The sequence below is a fragment of the Nomascus leucogenys genome, chromosome 20 (assembly GCF_006542625.1).
Source record: "Nomascus leucogenys isolate Asia chromosome 20, Asia_NLE_v1, whole genome shotgun sequence".
Lineage (NCBI taxonomy): Eukaryota > Metazoa > Chordata > Mammalia > Primates > Hylobatidae > Nomascus > Nomascus leucogenys.
This window is the reverse complement of record NC_044400.1, coordinates 46,077,683-46,098,392: the sequence shown is the minus strand read 5'-3', so window position 1 is coordinate 46,098,392 and position 20,710 is coordinate 46,077,683. Positions and strand designations below refer to the sequence as shown.

Sequence of the window (20,710 nt, the reverse complement as noted above, 5' to 3'; positions counted from 1 at the left end):
AAATTAGCTGGCATGGTGGCGCATGCCTGTAGTCCCAGCTACTCGGGAGGCTGAGGCAGGAGAATCGCTTGAACCTGGGGGGTAGAGGTTGCAGTGAGCCGAGATCTCGCCATTGCACTCCAGCCTGGGCAACAAGAGTGAAATGCCATCTCAAAAAAAAAGAAAGAAAACAAAAACCCCCACCCTTTAAAACTTTTAACACGAAAAGTTTTGAAGCTATACCAAAGAGGAGAGAATAGGTTAATATACCCCTGTGTACCCACCACTCAACCTCAATAGTTCTTAACACTTTTCCAATCTTATTTTGTCCATTGTTTTTACTTGTTTTCTGGAATAATATAAAATAAATCCCTGACATCTTATTTATTTTCCCTATCAATACATCAACATCTCTATCAGATAAGGGCCTTAAAATATAATTGACAAATTGATTGATAAATAAGGGCCTGACAATACAGTTATCACCTAACAAAATTAGCAATAGTTCTTAAATGTCATCTAATACCCAGGCCATATTCAAATTTATTTGAATATCTAAAAGAATATAAAAAGGACTTCTTTTTTGAGACGGAATCTCATTCTGCCATCCAGGCTGGAGTGCAGTGGCACGATCCCCCCTCACTGCAACCTCTGCCTCCTAGGTTCAAGCGATTCTCCTGCCACAGCCTCCTGAGTAGCTGGGATTATCAGCCACCATGACGGGCTAATTTTTGTGTTTTTAGTAGAAACGGGGTTTCGCCATGTTGGCCAGGCTGGTCTAGAATTCCTGACCTCAAGTGATCCGCCTGCCTTGGCCTCCCAGAGTGCTGTGATTACAGGCGTGAGTCACAGCACCCGGCCTGGACTTTTTTGAGTCCAAGCCTCCCTCTTGTCCAGGCTGGAGTGCAGCAGTGTGATCTCAGCTCACTGCAGCCTCCGCCTCCCAGGTTCAAGTGATTTTCCTGCCCCAGCCTCCCGAATAGCTGGGATTACAGGCACAGGCCACCAGGCCCAGCTAATTTTGTGTGTGTGTTTTTAGTAAAGATGGGGTTTCGCCATGTTCGAGACTAGCCGCAGCATGGCGAAACCCCATCTCTACTAAAAGTGATCCACCCCCCTTAGCCTCCCAAAGTGCTGGGATTACAGACATGAGCCACCGTGCCTGGCTCTCAGCCTGGACTTTTAACTCTTACGAGTAAGAAGAAAGAAGAGGTGGCTTGGGGCTGAGGCTAGCTATGAACAGCTGTGATTCAGGAGGCAGAACTATTCAGCTTTGCTCATCTCCTTTGCAAGGAGGAGAGAGTGAAACAGACCTTTAAAAGGGAATCGAAAGTTGGAGTTAGTGCTTCTAGGAATTGTAAACGAGTTCCGCAGTGTAGACCTAGAAAAATTTTCACAGTCACTGATAGGGATTCACAGAAATTTTCTGTAGCTTCAAGGGACCAGCCCAGCCTTTTTGTTCCCTTCTGAGCCCACATTAAAAAGACAAAACAACATACAGGAAGCACTTCTTCAAAACTGCACAAATAGCACATGTGTATCGTGCACACATTTTTAAATGCACCTAAGCAAGGAGAAGAAAATGGGAATCACATACAACCCCAGGACCCAGAGACAAGCCAGTGGGCACCACTCTAGACGTTTTCACAGCTCTGGAATCTCCTGTACAGGCCTCTTTGAAACCTGCTTTCCACCCATTTAGCTTAGGAGGCCTTTTCCTGTGTCCGTGAATAGACTTGTACGCTGTTATGTTAATGGATTTCAATATAGGAGCAAACTGGTTTGTGCAAGACCCACCTATTCTTAGGTGAATTTTTTTTGGCTATACATAACATAGAAAAGAACATGTTTCTAGCTAAAGATTTCATGTCAAAGCTCATGGGAGAGGAAGACGAACCGGGCTGCCCACTTCTCTTCCCCTTCATTCAGTAAATGATAGCCTTGTCATAGGGCGGCAGCCTGGTGGCTCTCCTGAAAGCGCTCTGTCTCTTCAGCAGGCCACCCCGTGGGAAACACTCACCTCTTCATGGATCTCACAGATCTGTCTGTCTCCTCTGGTGCTGCCTGTATTTGCCAGCAGCTTCTCCCAGGCCCCCAGGCCTACAGCCTCAGAGTCACCTTGTTTCAGGCCTGCGTGTCAGTTCCACCTCGTGGATGTTGCTGGGGCCTCTCTCCCTCTTTCTTGTCTCACAGCATCTGCTCTGGATAAAGCCGTTCTTGATCCCAACGGCAGGAGCCTCCCACTTGCCTCTTTGGTCTTTCCCACCTGCAATCCAGCCTAACTTGCCACAAGAATGAGCTTCCTACAGCCCAGCTTGATCTCCCATTCTGGGCTCTGCCTTTTAGCCCAACTGAGCTGCCTCTCACCCTTCTAGGTGCCCTAGGTTTTTCCTTCATTGCTCATGTTTCTCTTTCTTCTCTGTGCATCTCAAGCTCAGTGGTTTTAAGGGTCATGTTCTAATATCATGGCCTCCAAAAAGCCTTCCTTGATTCCTGCTAGTTGCAGGTAGCAGCTTTTTCCCTTTGTTGGCACTTTATTTGTTCCTCCCTCAGATACTTGCTGAAGTTTATGTCTGGTGTTGCCACTAGACTGTAAGTTCTTTGAAGGCAGAAACTGTGTCTTTTTTAACTTGGCTTCGATGCCTGACACAGAGTAGGTGCTCAAAGAGGTTAGTAACATTTAAGTTAAAAGAGAATGGATTGGTAACAGTTTTTTTATTTTTTGAGACGGGGTCTGGCTTTGTTGCCCAGGCTGGAGTGCAGTGGCGTGATAATGGCTTACTGCAGCTTCAGCTTCCTGGGCTCAAGTAATCCTCCTGCCTCAGCCTCCCAAGTAGCTGGGACTACAGGCATGCTCCACCATGCCTGGCTAATTTTTTCTTTTTTTTTTTTTTAATGTAGACTTGGTGGTGAGGCAGGGCGGGGCGGCGGGGGGGGGGGGGTCTCATCATGTTGCCCAGGCTGGTCTTGAACTCCTGGGTTCAGGTGATCCTCCTGCCTTGGATTCCCAAAGTGCTGAGATTATAGGCAGGAGCCACTGTGCCTGGCTAGTAACAGTTTTATGTGCCAAAGACTCAGGGATTTTAATTGGCTGTTAACCGATTTTAATTGGAGTCAGCTGGAGCTAATAGTGTGCTGTGGCTGCTGATGAGCAGAAGGCAACCTTGGATTGTATTAAATCACAGGCTCATCTCCCATAATCCCTCCACCGGCCACTTCCTGCTCCCCACTGAGCAGCCCACAGTGCAACCTCCCTGAACTTCTTCTACTTCCCCAAATCAAACATGTATTTTCATGCCCCTGGGCCTTTGCACATGCTTTTCCCCACCCCCAAAGCCTTTCTTCTGTTTTGCTTATCAAAATCTTACTCGTCCTACAGATCATCTGTCACCTTTTAAATGCAGGGCTCCCAAATCACCACTCCTTTCTCCCATCTCGAGAATTAATGCTCCCTCTCCTGTGTGTCTGTAGCACTGGTTCATATCATCATCATCATAGCAGCTACTATTTGCTAGTGCCTGTTTTGTTCCAGGCACTGTTTTAGGCTCATGACATACACTAGCTCAGAACCATCTTACGACAACCCCTCAAGGTAAATGATAATAATGGTAAGTACTTCTACGGTACTCACTCTGTGCCAGGCACTATTCAATGTGGTTTACATGCACTACCCATTTAATTCTGTACAACCACTCTGTAAGGTAGGTACCATTATTTTATTTTTATTTTTATTATTAAAAATAATACCATCAACCAACTCACACCAGGTAGGTACCATTATTATTGCCTATTTACAATTAGGGAAGAGGGGCTTAGAGAAGTTAAGTGACCTTTTTGAGATCACATGGCCAGTGGGGCTGAAAGGCAGTGTGGTTCCAGAGTCCGTGCTGTAGACACTGTGCATAGTTGACTTTGTTGTCAAAGGAACCGAAGCTCAGAGAGGTTAAGTAACTGCCCCAAGGTTACGGATTTAAGTGGCAGACATTGGAGCCAAATCTAACCCTGCCTGACCCCAGGTCTACATGCCCCTTCTTACTCTGAACTACCTTACTGTCTAGTAGGGGTTGGCAAACTTTTCTGTGTAAAGACCAAATTGAAAATATTTTAGGCTTGGTTGCAACTTTATGTTGCAGCAAGAAAGCAGTCATAGGCAACATGTCAATGAATGGGCATGACCGTGTTCCAATAAAATGCTATTTGTGAGACCTGAAACTTGAATTTCATATAATTTTCACATGTCATAAAATATTTTCCTCCTCTGGATTTTTTTCAACCATTAAAAAATGTAAAAACCACCTGTAATCCCAGCTACTTGGGAGGCTGAGGCAGGAGAATCGCTTGAACTTGGGAGGCAGAGGTTGCAGTGAGCCAGGATCATGCCACTGCCCTCCAGCCTGGGCGACAGAGTGAGACTCCCTCTCAAAATAAAGTAAAATAAAATAAAATAATAAATAATGTAAAAACCATTCTCAACTTATGGCCCTACAAAACCAGGTGGCGGGCTGGATTCAGCCATGCATGGGCCATAGTTTGACAACCTTACTTTATAGCATCGTGACATTATAGAATGATTAGATAGGCATGATTTGCCTTTTTGCTCTCTTTTTCCTAGAATAGTTCAGCTCAGGCCCCAACTATGGATACCCAATTGAGAAAACACGAGTCCTTTGGTAAACAAGATCCACATTCCCTAAAAGAAGTTCAGAGACCACGTGTCCTTCCCTGAGCGCACCTCTTGGGGTTGCACCCTCAACTCCAAGCAGTTTTTCAGGCTATTCCAACTATTTTGAGAAAAGAAGTAGGAAATGCATTTCCCCATCACTTTAGTTTTGAGATGAGGTTCTAAGGGTGCTCTGGGCAGTTACCTAGCTGGCTAGTCTTGTATTTGACTCTGAAATTGAACCAGACTAAGAACTCTAGACCTCAGGCAACGATTCCTTGATTGTGCTCCTGGGAGTGGAAGAGACCAGTCAGGGCAGAGTTGCTGGACCAGAGGAGGGGAAGGGGACCACGGTCCCGGTGTGGTTGGGGATCAGAGGGCAGGACACACGGCTGAGAGAGGCTTCAGAGCTTAATACGTTGAAACAATAAAAGGGCTTCAGGACTTGGCGATGTTTTGTTTTAATTCAACTATAAAGGGGTTTAATATGCTTCAGGCTTAGGAATATAAATGCTGCTTAACATTTTTTATTCTGGTGAACTTATGTTAAAAGCTGCAAACCAGCATCTTTTTTTTTTTTTTTTTGTAGAAACAGGGTCTTGCTATGTTGCCCAGGCTGGCATTGAACTCCTGGCCTCAGGTGGTCCTTCCACATCAGCCTCCCAAAGCACTGGGATTACAAGCATGAGCCACTGTGCCTGGCCAAGCAAACCAGCATCTTGCAAACAAACTTTCAGAACAAAATCTGTTTCAAACAGAGATGATCTATGTATGAAAGTACACTGACTTAAAAATGATTTCTTTTTGTGGTTTTGAGAGAAAATCTAGTGATTATTTGTAGCAATTAGCAACACAGTAGGGGGAATTATTAAGATAGGATTCAGATTGGTGAAATAAACTCTTGCAAGTAAAACTTAAAATGCCACTTGAGAAGATGTTCACCGCAAAGGTGGTAACCTTATTTTTAAAAATGCTTTTTATTGAAGTTTTATCTACATACAGGAAAGTGAACACCACGTGGGTATACAGCTTGGTGGATTTTCACAAACTGCACATACTTGTGGAACCAGCATCCAGATCAGGAAGCAACAGATGTCCTTTAAAACATCAAGAACTGGGCCGGGCATGGTGACTCACGCCTGTAATCCCAGCACTTTGGGAGGCCAAGGTGGGCGGATCACCTGAGGTCAGGAGTTTGAGACCAGCCTGGCCAACATGGTGAAACTCCATCTCTACTAAAATTACAAAATTAGCCGGGCTTGGTGGCATGCACCTTGTAATCCCAGCTACTCGGGAGGCTGAGGCAGGAGAATCACTTGAACCCGGGAGGTGGAGATTGCAGTGAGCTGAGATCGTGCCATTGCATTCCAGCCTGGGCGAAAAGAGCGAAACTTCATCTCAAAAGAAAAAAAAAAGGAAAAAAGCAAGAACTGGTTTATTTGTAGGAAGAGAATAGGAGTAAAGACCTGGTCTGAAGAGCTAGGTACAACCTGGAGCAGTAGCTCACGCCTGTAATCCCAGCACTTTGGGAGGCTGAGGCAAGAGGATTGCTTGAACCCAGGAGTTGGAGACCAGCTTGGGCAACATAGTGAGACCCTTGTTTATACAAAAATAAAAAATAAAAATAATTAGCTGGTCATGGTGACACTCAACTGTAGTCCCAGCTCTTCAGGAATGTGAGGCAGGAGGATTGTTTGAACCCGGGAGGTCCAGGCTGCAGTGAGCTGTGATTGTGCCACTGCACTCCAGCCTGGCAGACAGAGTAAGGTCCTGTCTTAAAGAAAAAAAAAATGAAAAAAAAAAACAACAAAAAAAACGGGTGGCTAGGAAAAATGTCTTCAAACTGGATTTGCATAGAAAACAACTTTGTTTGAGATGTCTTGGAGAAGGCTGATGGGAATTACAGTGTGTGTTGGTGACACTTGGAGCTGCCAATGCTTTGAACTCAGACTCTAGTTGGGTCTAACTTTGCCTCTGCCATTCCTTGCTGTGTGACTGTGGGCAAGATTGCCAACCTCTTGAAGCCTCTGTGATTGTGACATGATAATCTCTAAAATATAGCATCTCTTGTTCATGATTATTTCCTCAGAACCTGTTACAGTGCCTGCCACACAGGACACCCGAAGTAAATGCCTTTTTTAAAGGACATGAATAAAACAATTAATAAATAATATGTGCAAAGTACTCAGTATAGTACTTGGAAGATGTTCAATAAATGTAAAATCAAGTCACAAAATGACCCACTGACCCAGTAATGCCACACTTGTGGATACATACATTCCCAAGAAAATCATCCCACATAAAAGTAACTTACTGGTCAGCTGCGGTGGCTCATGCCTGTAATCCCAGCACTTTGGGAGGCTGAGGCGGGCGGATCACGAGGTCAAGAGATGGAGACCATCCTGGCCAACATGGTGAAACCCTGTCTCAACTAAAAAAATACAAAAATTAGCTGAGCATGGTGGTGTGCTCCTGTAGCCCCAGCTACTTGGGAGACTGAGGCAGGACAATTGCTTGAACCCGGGAAGTGGAGGTTGCAGTGAGCCGAGATCGCGCCACTGCACTCCAGCCTGGCGACAGAGTGAGACTCCATTTCAAAAAAAAAAAAGTAACTTACCTATACCTTACATATATAAAGTTACATCTCTACACATACACTTATGTACATATATATAGCTAATTATGGTGAAATACGGAACTAACCCAAAGACAATGAGGAATAGCTTTGCAGTTAGGAATTGTTGAAACCGTGGAAATCTATTTAGCTGAAATCTAGCAAGTGTGTAGACAATGTTGAAATTTTAAAAAGCTTAAATCTGAAAAATATTTAGAAGATATATACAAGTGTCTATTTGTTAGATAGTGAAAACTGGTAAGATTTTGGAGTGAAAAAGTTTAGAGATGGTTACACCTTTTTTTTCTAAAGTTGCTTAAGGTTTTTGGAATTGCTTCCCTTTCCCCACAAGAACAAAGCACTGGCTGGGCACGGTGGCTCACGCCTGTAATCCCAGCACTTTGGGAGGCCGAGGTGGGTGGATCACCTGAGGTCAGGCGTTCAAGACCATCCTGGCCAACATGGCAAAACCCCTTCTCTACTAAAAATACAAAAAAATAGCTGGTCATGGTGATGGATGCCTGTAATCCCAGCTACTCAGGAGACTGAGGCAGGAGAATCACTTGAACCTGGGAGGCAGAGGCGGCAGTGAGCCAATATCGTGCCACTGCATACAAGCCTGGGGGACAGAGCGAGACTCCATCTCAAAAAAAAAAAAAAAAAAAAACAAAGCACTCAGCCCCACTTCCCAGTTGGGGAGCCCCCATGGCTCACCCATCCTGAGAAAGGCCTGCTTTTGCTGTGATGTCCCTGCTAGGCTATGAAGGGGCTATTGAAGGTGCTGGCCAGAGATGGGTTGCTGAGGAGTGTGGTGACTTCCTGGCCATTTAATTGCGTTAGATTCATGGTGGAATCAATTTCCTTAGTGAATGAATCAGCTGCTACCAGCACAAGTCCTTTGTCCAAAGCTCCTTGAGGAGGATGACATTTAGATGTATTCCCTGTAATTGATAGGCCATCCCCAACTGGCGATGGACTCATATTTTTTAAAAAAGACAGCTGAGGATCCCATCAGCATTTTGAAGTAAGCCACCTCCACCAAAGCCCAGCTAACTTCAAATCTGCGGTAATAACAATTGGTTAATAATAGTCATAATTTCACTTTAGCTCTATATAATGATGTATTGTTCTAAAAAGACTTTCTTGCAAAACCAACAAGAGAGCATTCCCAAATGTACAGAGTATTGTAAAAGTACAAACGGAAATTATTTCTGTATTGTTATCATTTCCACCTGATCCGTATGCGCTCCCAGTGAAGAGGGCAGGGCAAATCTGATTCCATTTTACAAATGAGAAGACGAGCCATTTCAGCAGAGTGGTGGTTTCCATGTCAAATGTACATAGAAGTATTTTGGGAACACAGCAGGGGGCATCTGATCTGGCAGGGGCTGGGGAGCGCTGGTGGTCAAGGAAGGCTTTCCAGAAGGAGTGGGAGTTGGGGGCTGAGTGAAGAGCAGGTCTTCCCAGCTAATAGGATGGCACGGAGCGAGCCTGCAGAGGGCGTCAGGTGGAGAATGGGTGTCTGTTGGCACGGCCGTTAGAATTGAGGCCAAAAGGAAACCAGGATTTCCTACTGAACAGCCCTCAGTTCTCCGGAGGAGGAAATGGGTTAGGATGTCTCTTCCCCTAATCCCTCACTTGTGTCTGTCTTGGTCTCTTTGCCAGAGTGGGCAGAAGGGCCCAACTCTGTTGCTTTTGCAACGTGAAGCCTCCCTTCCCTCCTCTGTCTCTGTGCGTGTGAAGCCTGGAGGCCTGTTGAGGGACCCTTTTCTATGACAATGGTAGAAAGAGGAAAAAGGGCAAGAGCATCAAATTATGGAGACCCCGGAGGCTCTGGAGGTGAAGGCTCATTAATTCTATCTGATTCAAGGCCCGAGAAGAACGGCCTGGAGGGCCACTCAGTGTCGTCACCCATGATGCTCTCGTAACTCTTCCGTACGAAGAGACATACCTGGGCCAATCTTGCCAGTTAGCCACTTGGGAAATACCACGGAAGACTCACTTTTTTCACCCAGAAGCCCTTTTAGGGAGAATTTCTTTAGGAGGAATTCCGCTGAAATCAAGCCCATCAGACTCACATGCTGATGATGTAACCCGCGGCGGCTCACTCCTGGACACATGTGACCCATTCTGAAGATTATATGTCATGTCCATATAGGGTATGGCTCTGCCTTGGACCGCAGCTCCTCCCCTACCTCCCCTCCTCCCACAGCTCCATATTTAGGCATCTGCCAAGGCTCCTCCTCTCCTTAAGGCTTGTCATCCATCTTTACTGCCGCACAATAATGCAGTGGTTTATGTTTCTGTATTCACTGCAGCAGGTAATAAATGTTCCTACTCTGGCTTCAGTTTTAATAAAACTATCAGAAACTACTTTACAGTTTGGGAAACTGAGGCCCTGAAAGCTGACTTGATGGGTCACTTGGGGTCAGAACTGGCTGGCACATGAGGGTCACTTGATTGAACACAGACTTTTTCTCCTTTCTGACTCTCTAGGTAGCAAAGCTTAGACAGGAGTCTCTCTCTTTCTTTCTCTTTTTGTAGCCATGTCTGGGTGTGAGGCACACAGAACACTCTGCTGGAGAAACCTCTTTTGTGCTACTTTAAATTCCCTACGTAGAGTTAATAACTGTTTATCATTATATTTAGTACTTGTTATTTGAGAATGTTATTAATAGGGACTACTTACTCTGTGTTTACTATGTACATACAGTATGTTTATATTATGCACCTGCTAAGAATTTTGCACTCTAGGCTGGGTGCAGTGGCTCATGCCTGTAATCCCCGCACTTTGGGAGGCTGAAGCGGGCAGGTCACTTGAGCCCAGGAGTCTGAGAGCAGTCTGGCCAACATGGTGAAACCCCGTCTCCATTAAAAATACAAAAATTAGCCAGGCATGGTGGTGGCGCCTGTAATCCCAGCTACTCGGGAGGCTGAGGCAGGAGAATCACTTGAACCCGGGAGGTGGAGGTTGCAGTGAGCCAAGATCACACCACTGCACTCCAGCCTGAGCGACAGAGTGAGACTCCATCTCAAGAAAAAAAAAAAAAAAAGAATTTTGCACTCTAAGCTGTAAGCACACTTAATACTCTCAACAACCTGTGATGCAGATATAATATTGTTACATTGATTTTACAGAGGAGGAAACTGAGGCTTAAGGAGGTTAAGAAAATCTTCCAAGTTCGTCACACAGGTAGTCGGTTGGGCAGCTCAGATTCAATGCCAGATCTACCTGACTTTGAAGCCCACGACCTTAACAATTATGCCTTATAAATTTCCTTTTGCAGATACTCAGGCTGGTCTCAAACTCCTGAGCTCAAGTGATCTTCCCACCTCAGCCTCCCAAAGTGCTGGGATTACAGACATGAGCTACCACACCTGGCCTTAAGTTTTATTTGACCCTAGTGTAGCAGGGCCAGAATTAGGAAAAATGTACACACTTCAGGCATTTATTTATTTATTTATTTTAATTTTATTTTTTTGAAATGGAGTTTTGCTCTGTTGCCCAGGCTGGAGTGCGGTGGATCGATCTCGGCTTTAGCTCAGTCAGTTTATTGGAAAGTTTATTTAAATAACCAAAAGGTCTGGGTGTGGTGACTCATGCCTGTAATTCCAACACTTTGGGAGGCTGAGGCGAGAAGATCACTTGAGCCCAGGAGTTCGGGACCAGCCTCAGCAACATAGTGAGACCTTGTATCTACACAAACTAAACAAAATTAGCCGATCATGGTGGTGAGTGCTCGTAGTCCTAGCTACTTGGGAGGCTGAGGTGGGAAGATCGCTTGAGCTCAGGAGTTTGAGACCAGCCTGAGCAATATAATGAGACCCCCAACTCTATTTATAAAAAATAAATAATTAAATTAAATTAAAAAATAAAACGTAGACATGTCTTAAGAGGTCTTGGCTCTGGACTAAGTCACAAATGCATATATTTAAGTTGCCTCTTGGTCTAAGGATCTAAAGTTTAACTAAAGCCTATGGAGCCCTCAAGGAGTCCCTCCTCAAAGATGTAGTCTCAAATGGAGTCCATGACCATGGTGTGTGACAGTAACCTGGTGTGAGTCTGGAGAAAGAGTCCAGGTAAACATTTGGCAAAGTGGTCCCTCCGCTATGGACATTCAGTATTTGGCATTTCAGATAGTAGTGAAATGGATAACTTGACGCCTTCCTATAATTCCCAGATGCCAGGTTTTGTGCTAAATGAGACTCTTCACATTCTGAGTCCTTACAATGATCACATGAGGAAAGTCCTTTTCTTATTTTCATTTTTATGAGAAAACCAAGGTTCAGAGAGGTTAAGTAATTTGGCCAAGGTCACCTGGCTTACATGTGTTTAAAAACATGAATATGTGAGTATCATGTGAATTATTTATTTGGCTAACTCATTTGCAAAGGCTATTAGGTATAATTAAACAACAGAGACGGTGGGTTGACGAGGATAAAAATGTCTTGGCAGCCGGGCACGGTGGCTCATGCCTGTAATCCCAACACTTTGGGAGCCTGAGGCAGGAGGATCCCTGAGGCCAGGAGTTCATGACTAGCCTGGGCAACATAGTGAGACTGTGTCTCTACAAAAAAAGCAAGAAATTAGCCCGGTGTGGTGGCACACACATGTAGTCCCAGCTACTCGAGAGGCTGAGGTGGGAGGATCTCTTGAGCCCAGGAGGTCCAGGCTGCAGTGAGCTGTGATGACACCACTGCACTCCAGCCTGGGCGACAGAGTGAGATCCTGTCTCAGAAAAAAGAAAAAGAAAAAGAAAAAAAAAAATGTTTTGGAAAGGAATGCCAGGATTTAGAGAAGTGACTTAAAAATTATGTTTTAAATCAGACGTGTAGGTTTGCTTTGTATTGCCCTGCACGACACATGTCAGGAAGATCGCCAAGGAGGGGAGGTTACAAGCCCAGGTTGCAGTAATAACCTTCACTCTGAATTTTGGTCTGAAAGACTTTTCCTTCATCTGGAGCTGGGCTGGCCTTGTGATATTGTGCCGCAGCAGACACGACACTGTCTCTAAGGCGGAGCTCATTCCCTGGAGCTTTCCCACTGCACTGAATGAGAATTTATTTGGCCTTTCATGAAATTCAGATTGTCCCATTTATGCAGTCCTGTTTAAGTGACAGGCACTGAATATGGTTGCTTTCAAGCAAGTCATTTTGTTTAACCAGGGGCCTAGCGGAGTTCGGGATACACAGATGGCCACCAAAAATGTTAAAAGAAAGAAATAACTTAATCCCCACAGCATCTCTGAGAAGTGGTTCCTAAATTTATCACAATCTTGCAGATGTGTAAGCTGAGGCGTGGAGTTCAAGCAGTGTACTCAAAGCCATGTGTAGGTGACAGTGCCTGATTTCAGACGCAGATAACTCTAAGGCCAGTCTGTTGCATCTCTTACCAGTTTTTGGAAAAACCTCAAGGGAAAAACCACAGCAAATTTTTAGAGTTCTAGTAATTTCTTTTCCCCTATTACAACACGTATTCCTATAAACCAAGGACTGTGTGATTAGTCAATAAACAAAAAGAAATGCATATAGTATCTGTCGCTCATAACATTCTTGTTTCTTGCAGTTTGTCAAGGTGGCTAGATCCATCAGAAACTGAAGCCGTGGAGAACGTTCTCAGGGGCCTTTGCCACTTCTTGGAGTAGAAGCCGACAGCGAGCTGTTTGGAAACATCTCCTTCACACACCAGGTTGCTACTGAGGTCTTTTTCATGTTGCAGTCAGAGCAGTTGCTTGTGTTTTTTAGCGCTTGAGTGATTTTACAGATAAAGTCAGCTTCTGCTTCTTGACCGGGAGGCATTTGTGTGTGTGTGTGTGGTGTGTGTGTGTGTGTGTTGGGGGAAGACAGATCTAAGCTCTCCCTGTGAGGGGAAGAGTGGATTGCACAAGTGGGGTTGGATGGCTACACTGAGATTGCCCCACATTTAATCAGTTTGCCAATGAGGAAGCCCCTTGTCTTCAAAAAAGGCAAGAAAGAAAGACTTCATTTTCCCCCTTCTCTTTCTGTTCCAGTTGAAGACTAGGCTTTGGAGGTTTTCAAAGGAGACGGTGCTTGGATGGGCAGGGAGAAGTAACATTCTGCAAATCGCCGTCAGAGGTCCTGAGGACACAGACCTATCTGGCTTGCATTCCCTTGCTGAATGGCGTGTGCAGCAGCTGCCCACTGAGGGCTCTTTTCCCTGGGATTCTGGACTTGCGAGTAGGACAGCAGGCTGGGAAGATGCTGAGTTCCATCAAGTGTGTGTTGGTGGGCGACTCTGCTGTGGGGAAAACCTCTCTGTTGGTGCGCTTCACCTCTGAGACCTTCCCGGAGGCCTACAAGCCCACAGTGTACGAGAACACGGGGGTGGACGTCTTCATGGATGGCATCCAGATCAGCCTGGGCCTCTGGGACACAGCCGGCAATGACGCCTTCAGAAGCATCCGGCCCCTGTCCTACCAGCAGGCAGACGTGGTGCTGATGTGCTACTCTGTGGCCAACCATAACTCATTCCTGAACTTGAAGAACAAGTGGATTGGTGAAATCAGGAGCAACTTGCCCTGTACCCCTGTGCTGGTGGTGGCCACCCAGACTGACCAGCGGGAGATGGGGCCCCATAGGGCCTCCTGCATCAACGCCATGGAAGGGAAGAAACTGGCCCAGGATGTCAGAGCCAAGGGCTACCTGGAGTGCTCAGCCCTCAGCAACCGGGGAGTACAGCAGGTGTTTGAGTGCGCCGTCCGAACTGCCGTCAACCAGGCCAGGAGACGAAACAGAAGGAGGCTCTTCTCCATCAATGAGTGCAAGATCTTCTAAACCCCAAGAGACTTCACACAACACTTATGTATGCGCCCCAAAGACTAATGGGGAGAGGGAGGGCCGGGAAGCCAGGAAAGCTTGGTGTTTTCTCTGGGTACACCCCAAGCAGCATCTCCTTTTGGATACAGTTATTGATGAGGCTTGGCCACTGGATGCTTTCACTAACTACACTCTACAAGTGAACTCCTTGCCCGGGCCAGTTAGAAAATCCCTTGGGGAGCTGTAATGAATATTCCATCTTTGATTAAAAAAGTGAAATAGTCTCCATAATTTTGGACGATGAAGTGAGTTTTTCAAAGAATTCCATATTTAAAGATGCATTTTATTTAACTAATAACAAAATGTATTGCTTTTGTATATATTTAGTTTTCACACTTGGAAAATCTTTTCCTACATCCTCGAAAACATAAACTCCTCTGTGAGTGAAATGCTCATACGAAGCTTTGCCATATGTTTGTAGTGTTATTATTTTCACCTCAAGTAGAAAGTCTGTTGAAACCACTTGGCTGCTGGATTTAAATGGGTAATCAAATTTAAAAATGACCATAAATGAATCTTTGCAATTTGTTTTCTACCTACCTGTTATTCAGAGTTGGATATAAAATACAGTTCCATAAGATATCCTAATACTGCCTAATGATTTTAAAGTTATCACTATGTTTTTCTGAAATGATAAAACATCATTCATTTATTTACTATATTGTCTTTCACTGAACTCCAGTTATGCACTAAATATTCTCCTCTCATTCACCAAGACTGATTGAAACACCGTCTTTCAGGTAGAGAATCAGACTGCTCCAAGCAAGGGCAACAGAACTTGGAACAGAAGCGAGAGAGTGTCACTTTCACTTCTGGTAGGGTGGCTTCCAGGCGACTGCAGGTCCTGTGAAAGACAGGGGGCTCAAAGTTCTGTTAATTTCACAAATTTGTTATAAATTTGCCTAAATTGAGCTGTTGTGGCAACATAATTTATGAATTGTAGGGTCTAATTAGGATTATTGGGAGGGTATCTACATATATATGCGTATGTAAGGGAAAAAAGGTAGAATTCACAGCCTTCAAAAAAGAAAAATCAAATTCCAAGCACAGGAAAAAGAAGAATATATAGCAACTGCTCAGATTACAGAAAGTTATCAGGGGAAATACTGAATAAATAGACACACACATACTTGCACACAACCTGCTCTCACACACACAGCCCAAACCCCATTCTATCGAATAGTTTAAAAGCAATGGTGTTGCTCATCTGTTAAAGTTGAGAATAGAGGACTACATAACTTAAGGTAGAATTGCAAAGGCTGGGTTGGGCAGGGCACGGTGGCTCACGCCTATAATCCCAGCACTTTGGTAGGCTGAGATGGTGGATCACGAGGTCAGGAGACCAAGACCAGCCTGGCCAACATGGTGAAACCCCGTCTCTTCTAAATATACAAAAATTAGCTGGGTGTGGTGGCACATGCCTGTAGTTCTAGCTACTCAAGAGGCTGAGGCAGAAGAATTGCCTGAACCCGGGAGGCGGAGGTTGCAGTGAGCTGAGATCGCGCCACTGCACTCCAGCCTGGGCAACAGAGGGAGCTGCATCTCAAATAAAAAAAGAAAGAAAGAAAGAAAGAAATTGCAAAGGCTGGCACCTAGATAGATCAATCAATTACTGCCCTAATCAAAACTTAGAAATACTCTGAACCACCTTTATGAAGGTACATCACTGTTATGGGGTAACGTGACTATTACACACAAAAGGTAAGGCGGCTGGCATAAATGACTTTGATTAGAATTATGTTGACATAGCCAAACCAGTTTCTCTGTTCCCTTGTGTGGTCAATTCCTTATAGCTATAATCAGTATCAAAAATCAAATGTGTGCTCATTCACACGTTGCTTTCTCCTTCTCTCTCTCTTCCTATCCACAGCCAGTAAAAGGCCTGGGACCGGGGTCTTGGTCTCTGGCGGGAGGATTGCCTCGGTTCCCTGGGGCTGACACAGCTGCCTTCACCCAGACTTCTCAGCTCTGCAGGCCGTGGCTTGTACTCACCTCTAAGTCACCCGCCTCCCTTGATTGGAGAGCCCCTGTCTCTAGTTCTCAGCTCAGGGTAGGGGGCTTGAAAGATGACCGGGCAGGGGAGGGGAAGGGATCTCATATCCTCTGATATCCCTGGGATTCTCTTCTTCTCCCTCAACACACAGAGTCTTAAATCACGAATGCAGGTGTTCAGGGCCAGCCTTTGCGGTGAGAGGTATTTAACATGTCAGTGGGAAGGAATTTCTATTCACTGCAGTGGGCTGTCCCCCAGGCTTTTCTTTCTCTCTTGTTGAAGAGAGATGGGGGTGGGTATCTGAAAGTGGGAAGGGCCACTGTACACGATCCTAAGTGAGGGAAGAGGAGGTGTTTCCACCGTGGCAGCAGAGCACGAAGGGAAGGCCAGAGAGGGCACACTCAAATGGCTTTGCTGTCACCTGGGCAAGGACACACAGGTGAGACCTCCACCTGTTGGCAGGAGCCAAGCTTAACAGCTCCCTCTGGGAACCCTCACACCTGAGACCAGGAATCTATGTGTAAACCCTTTCCAGTGGTGGAATCTGGCAGAAATGGAGCCAATAAGTGTCTGTCTACCTGCTAGACTGCTGTTCTTGAAGGTAGCACTGCCTCCGGGTCTCCTCAGTGTCCCCAGGGCTCAGCACAGGGAAGGCAATGGAGCTAAAGTTGTGTTGAACTGAAATAGAGAGAAAGACAGTAATTGGGCTTCTGTGCCACACAGTGGTTATAGAAAGGAAGCAGACCCTCACCAGCCTTGCAGGGATAAGAAGAAAAATAGGTCATATGGGTAGAATCCATGTGTTGTGTGTTCTACATGAGCACATACTTACTTTTGCCTGCCTAGATGCAGACACAGGTTTCTTATATTTCAAAATTTGTGGTACCTTTTTGTAGACTATTGCATATCGATTCTTAACTATTCCAAGTAGCAGCATTAAATATGTTCTTGATGACATTAAAGAGTTAATTTTCATGGTCCGGTAATTCATTCTTATCTCTATCAGCCTGGGCTGCTATAGTGGAAAACCATAGACTAGGGGGCTTCAATAACAGAAATTTCTCTCTCACAGCTCTGGAGGCTGGAAAGTCCAAGGCCAGGGACAGCATGATTGGGTTCTGGTGAGACCCCTCTGCCTGGTTTGCAACAGCTGTCTTATTGCTGTGTTCTCACATGGTAGAGCAAGAGATCATCTTTCTGGTGTTTCTTCTTCTAAGGACACTAATCCCATTCATGAGGGCTCAACCCTCATGATCTAATACCTCCCAAAGTCCTCACCTTCAAATACCATCACACTGGGGATTAGGCCTCAACATTTCGAGATTTGTGGGGACACAAACATTCCATCCATAGCAATTCTATTCTGTCTTACTTTACACTGACTAGTTAACTGGGCAGCAGAATCCAGTGCGGTGAGTGACAAGAAAGCTAGAAGCATCCTGATTAAGTTTGTTCAGTGCTTCAGATATGCCATGCCGGCCACCGTGTGAAGCATTCTTTTGCCATGTGTGTAGGGCCCACATTATACTGAGTGCCATCTTACATGAGGAAACTGAGGCTCAGCATGTTGATGCGACAAGGCCAAGCCCATGCAGCAGGTGAGTGGCTGCCCCAGGAGTCTCAAGTGGGTCTGTGTGACTCCAAAGCTCTGCTCAAAACCACTCTGCCCCACTTCCTCCCAGAGCAGCTTGACTGAATGGCTTTGCCACATCCGACCTCATGTAGCTTGCAGCCCCACCCCTGTCAGTCAAGTAGCCTGTATTTTAAAAAATATATTTTTATTTTTATTTATTTGTTTATTTATTTTATTTTTTTGAAACAGAGTCTCCCTCTGTCACCCAGGCTGGAGTGCAGTGGCGAGATCTCCGCTCACTGCAAGCTCTGCCTCCCGGGTTCATGCCATTCTCCTGCCTCAGCCTCCCGAATAGCTGGAAAAATGTATTTTTAAATAAAATATTCCAAGTCTGACCTTTGTCCTGCCCGTTTCTTTCTGGCAATAAGAATGGGACCCACATATGTCACACAACACCATCATTTGCAAAGGTGTCCATTCCAATCCTTGGTATTTAAATCAGAATTCCAAAGGCTGATTGCATATAAATTGGCAGAGATGAAATACACCGTGGTTTAATGTTATAAAAAGCTTGGGAAATATTCTCTTTTTCTTTTTTTATTAAAAAGCTTTTTTTGAGATTGGGTTTTGCTCTGACACCCACACTGGAGTGTAGTGGTGTGATCATGGCTCACTGCAGCCTCAACTTCTGGAGCTCAAGCGATCCTCCCACCTCAGCCTCCCAAGTAGCTGGGACCACGGGTGCACGCCACCAAACTTGGCTAATTTTAAAATTTATTGTAGAGACAGGGTCTCACTATGTTGCCCAGGCTGGTTTTGAACTCCTGGGCTCAAGCGATCTTCCCACCTTGGCCTCCCAGAGTGCTAAGATTACAGGCGTGAGCCACTGTGCCCAGCCAATATTCTCTTTCTCTTCATTTTTTGTTTGTTTGTTTTGTTTTTTTTGAGAAGGAGTTTTGCTCTTGTTGCCCAGGCTGGAGTGCAATGGGGCAATCTCGGCTCACTGCAACCTCTGCCTCCTGGGTTCAAGTGATTCTCCTGCCTCAGCCTCCCAAGTAGCTGAGATTACAGGCATGTTCCACTACACCTGGCTAATTTTGTATTTTTAGTAGAAATGGAGTTTCACCATGTTGGTCAGGCTGGTCTTGAGCTCCTGACCTCAGGTGCTCCACCTGCCTCAGTCTCCCAAAGTGTTGAGATTACAGGTGTGGGCCAATATTCTCTTTTTCTTATCTCACTTTTTCACCCCTCAGGTTTCCCTTGAATAAGGGAGTGACAGGGAAGAGGAGAGTTTGGCTCTTTTCTGTCAAGGATTTCGTACTTAGGAGGGTCCCTTTACCCAGAATGAAATGTGATGGAAGGACTCACTTTGGTGCATCTGTAGAGTTATGACATGACAGAGGGGACAGGGCTCTGTGAGTGCTCGGCCCCAGTGCTGAGAAAGAAATGCTTACAAGTTGAGTGGGGTCAGTATAACTCAACAGTAGGAACCTACTTTTTCTGAGACTGTATCTGTCCAGATAAAGCAAAGAAACATAATCAATGGCTAAGATGTCAAGTAGGTTTTCACAAGAAAAGGTAAGCTCTGAAAATTATTTGAGGTATAAGTTCATAAAAAGTTCTTGATTAAACCTAAAGTCTACATTATCTTTTTGGTAGATTCTAAAATGCATCCTGACCTGGAACTAAGTACTAATTGTAGATAAAAAGCCATGATGAGGGAGTGGAGAGACCAGACAATTGTGATGTGTTTTGGGGTCAGAAAATCTGGGTTGTGTGTCTTTCACCTTAGTTTCCCTTTCTTAAAGCAGAGATATGAATTCCTAGGATATTGTATAAATATTGGTACAATAATGATTGTGGGCCAGGCTTGGTGGCTCACACCTGTAATCCCAGCACTTTGGGAGGCTGAGGCGGGCAGATCACCAGAGGTCAGGAGTTAGAGACCAGCCTGGTCAACACGGCAAAACCCTGTCTCTACTAAAAATACAAAAATTAGCCGGGCGTGGTGATGGGCACCTGTAATCCCAGCTACTTGGGAGGCTGAGGCAGGAATTGGGAGGCGGAGGTTGCAGTGAGCCAAGATCATGTCATTACTCCAGCCTGGGTGACAGAGTGGGACTCCGTCTCAAAAAAAAAAAAAAAAAAAAAGATTGTGGAAGTGTTTTATATTTGTAAATTATTGTTCAAATGATGTTGCTATTATGTTTTTGGTAGATCCCAATGCAGAGACATAGGCTGAATATTCCAGATCAGATTAGAATATCCTAAAACTTGTTAAAAAGTGGGTCATAGGATGAAAAATTGGCACAGACATAAGCACCGCTTGTAACATTGTTAGCTAGAGTAAGATGAGTAAAACGATACTTAGGGATAATGATAATAGCAACAAAATACACTGGAATGCCTGCTGGTTCCAGCACCCCTGGTAGGTACTTTCGGTACGTCATCTCATTTAATGCTCATAAAAATTCACAAGGTAGATATTCTCTTCCTGTTGATAAGACACTGAGGCTGGGTGTGGTGGCTCATGCCTGTAATCCCAGCAATTTGGGAGGCCGAGGGGGGTGGATCACCTGAGGCTAGGAGTTCAAGACCAGCCTGGATAACATGGTGAAACCCCATCTCTATTAAAAATACAAAAATTGGGCAGGACACAGTGGCTCACGCCTGTAATCCCAGCACTTTGGGAGGCCGAGGCGGGTGGATCACAAGATCAAGAGATCAAGGCCATCCTGGCCAACATGGTGAAACCCCGTCTCTACAAAAATACAAAAATTAGCTGGGCGTGGTGGCAGGCACCTGCAGTCCTGGCTACTCGGAAGGCTGAGGCAGGAGAATCGCTTGAACCCAGGAGGTGGAAGTTGCAGTGAGCCGAGATTGCGCCACGGCACTCCAGCCTGACGACAGAGCGAGACTCTGTCTCAAAAATAAATAAAATAAAATAAAATAAAATAAAATAAAATAAGCCAGCCACGGTGGTGGGCGCCTGTAATCCCAACTACTTGGGAGGCTGAGGCAGGAGAATCACTTGAACCTGGGAGGCAGAGGTTG

The 20,710-nt window shown here is 45.2% G+C and overlaps 1 protein-coding gene across 11 annotated transcripts in view; it reads left to right on the top strand.

The window, feature by feature from the left end:
- RHOH (ras homolog family member H) overlaps nucleotides 1-17,058 on the top strand; it is a 56,443-nt gene extending 39,385 nt beyond the window's left edge. For 4 of the 11 annotated variants that reach the window (XM_004091647.3, XM_003258609.3, XM_004091645.3 and 1 more), the window contains 2 exons: nucleotides 12,820-12,942; nucleotides 13,265-14,850. In XM_004091647.3, the coding sequence (XP_004091695.1) occupies nucleotides 13,473-14,048 (576 nt within the window). In that variant the 5' untranslated portion in view covers nucleotides 12,820-12,942; nucleotides 13,265-13,472 and the 3' untranslated portion in view covers nucleotides 14,049-14,850. Of the gene's footprint in view, nucleotides 1-5,625; nucleotides 5,808-12,819; nucleotides 12,955-13,264 lie in introns of all 11 variants that reach the window. The other 7 variants (XM_004091648.3, XM_003258608.3, XM_003258607.3 and 4 more) reach the window with 5 other exon arrangements.
- The last annotated feature ends 3,652 nt before the right edge of the window (nucleotides 17,059-20,710 follow it).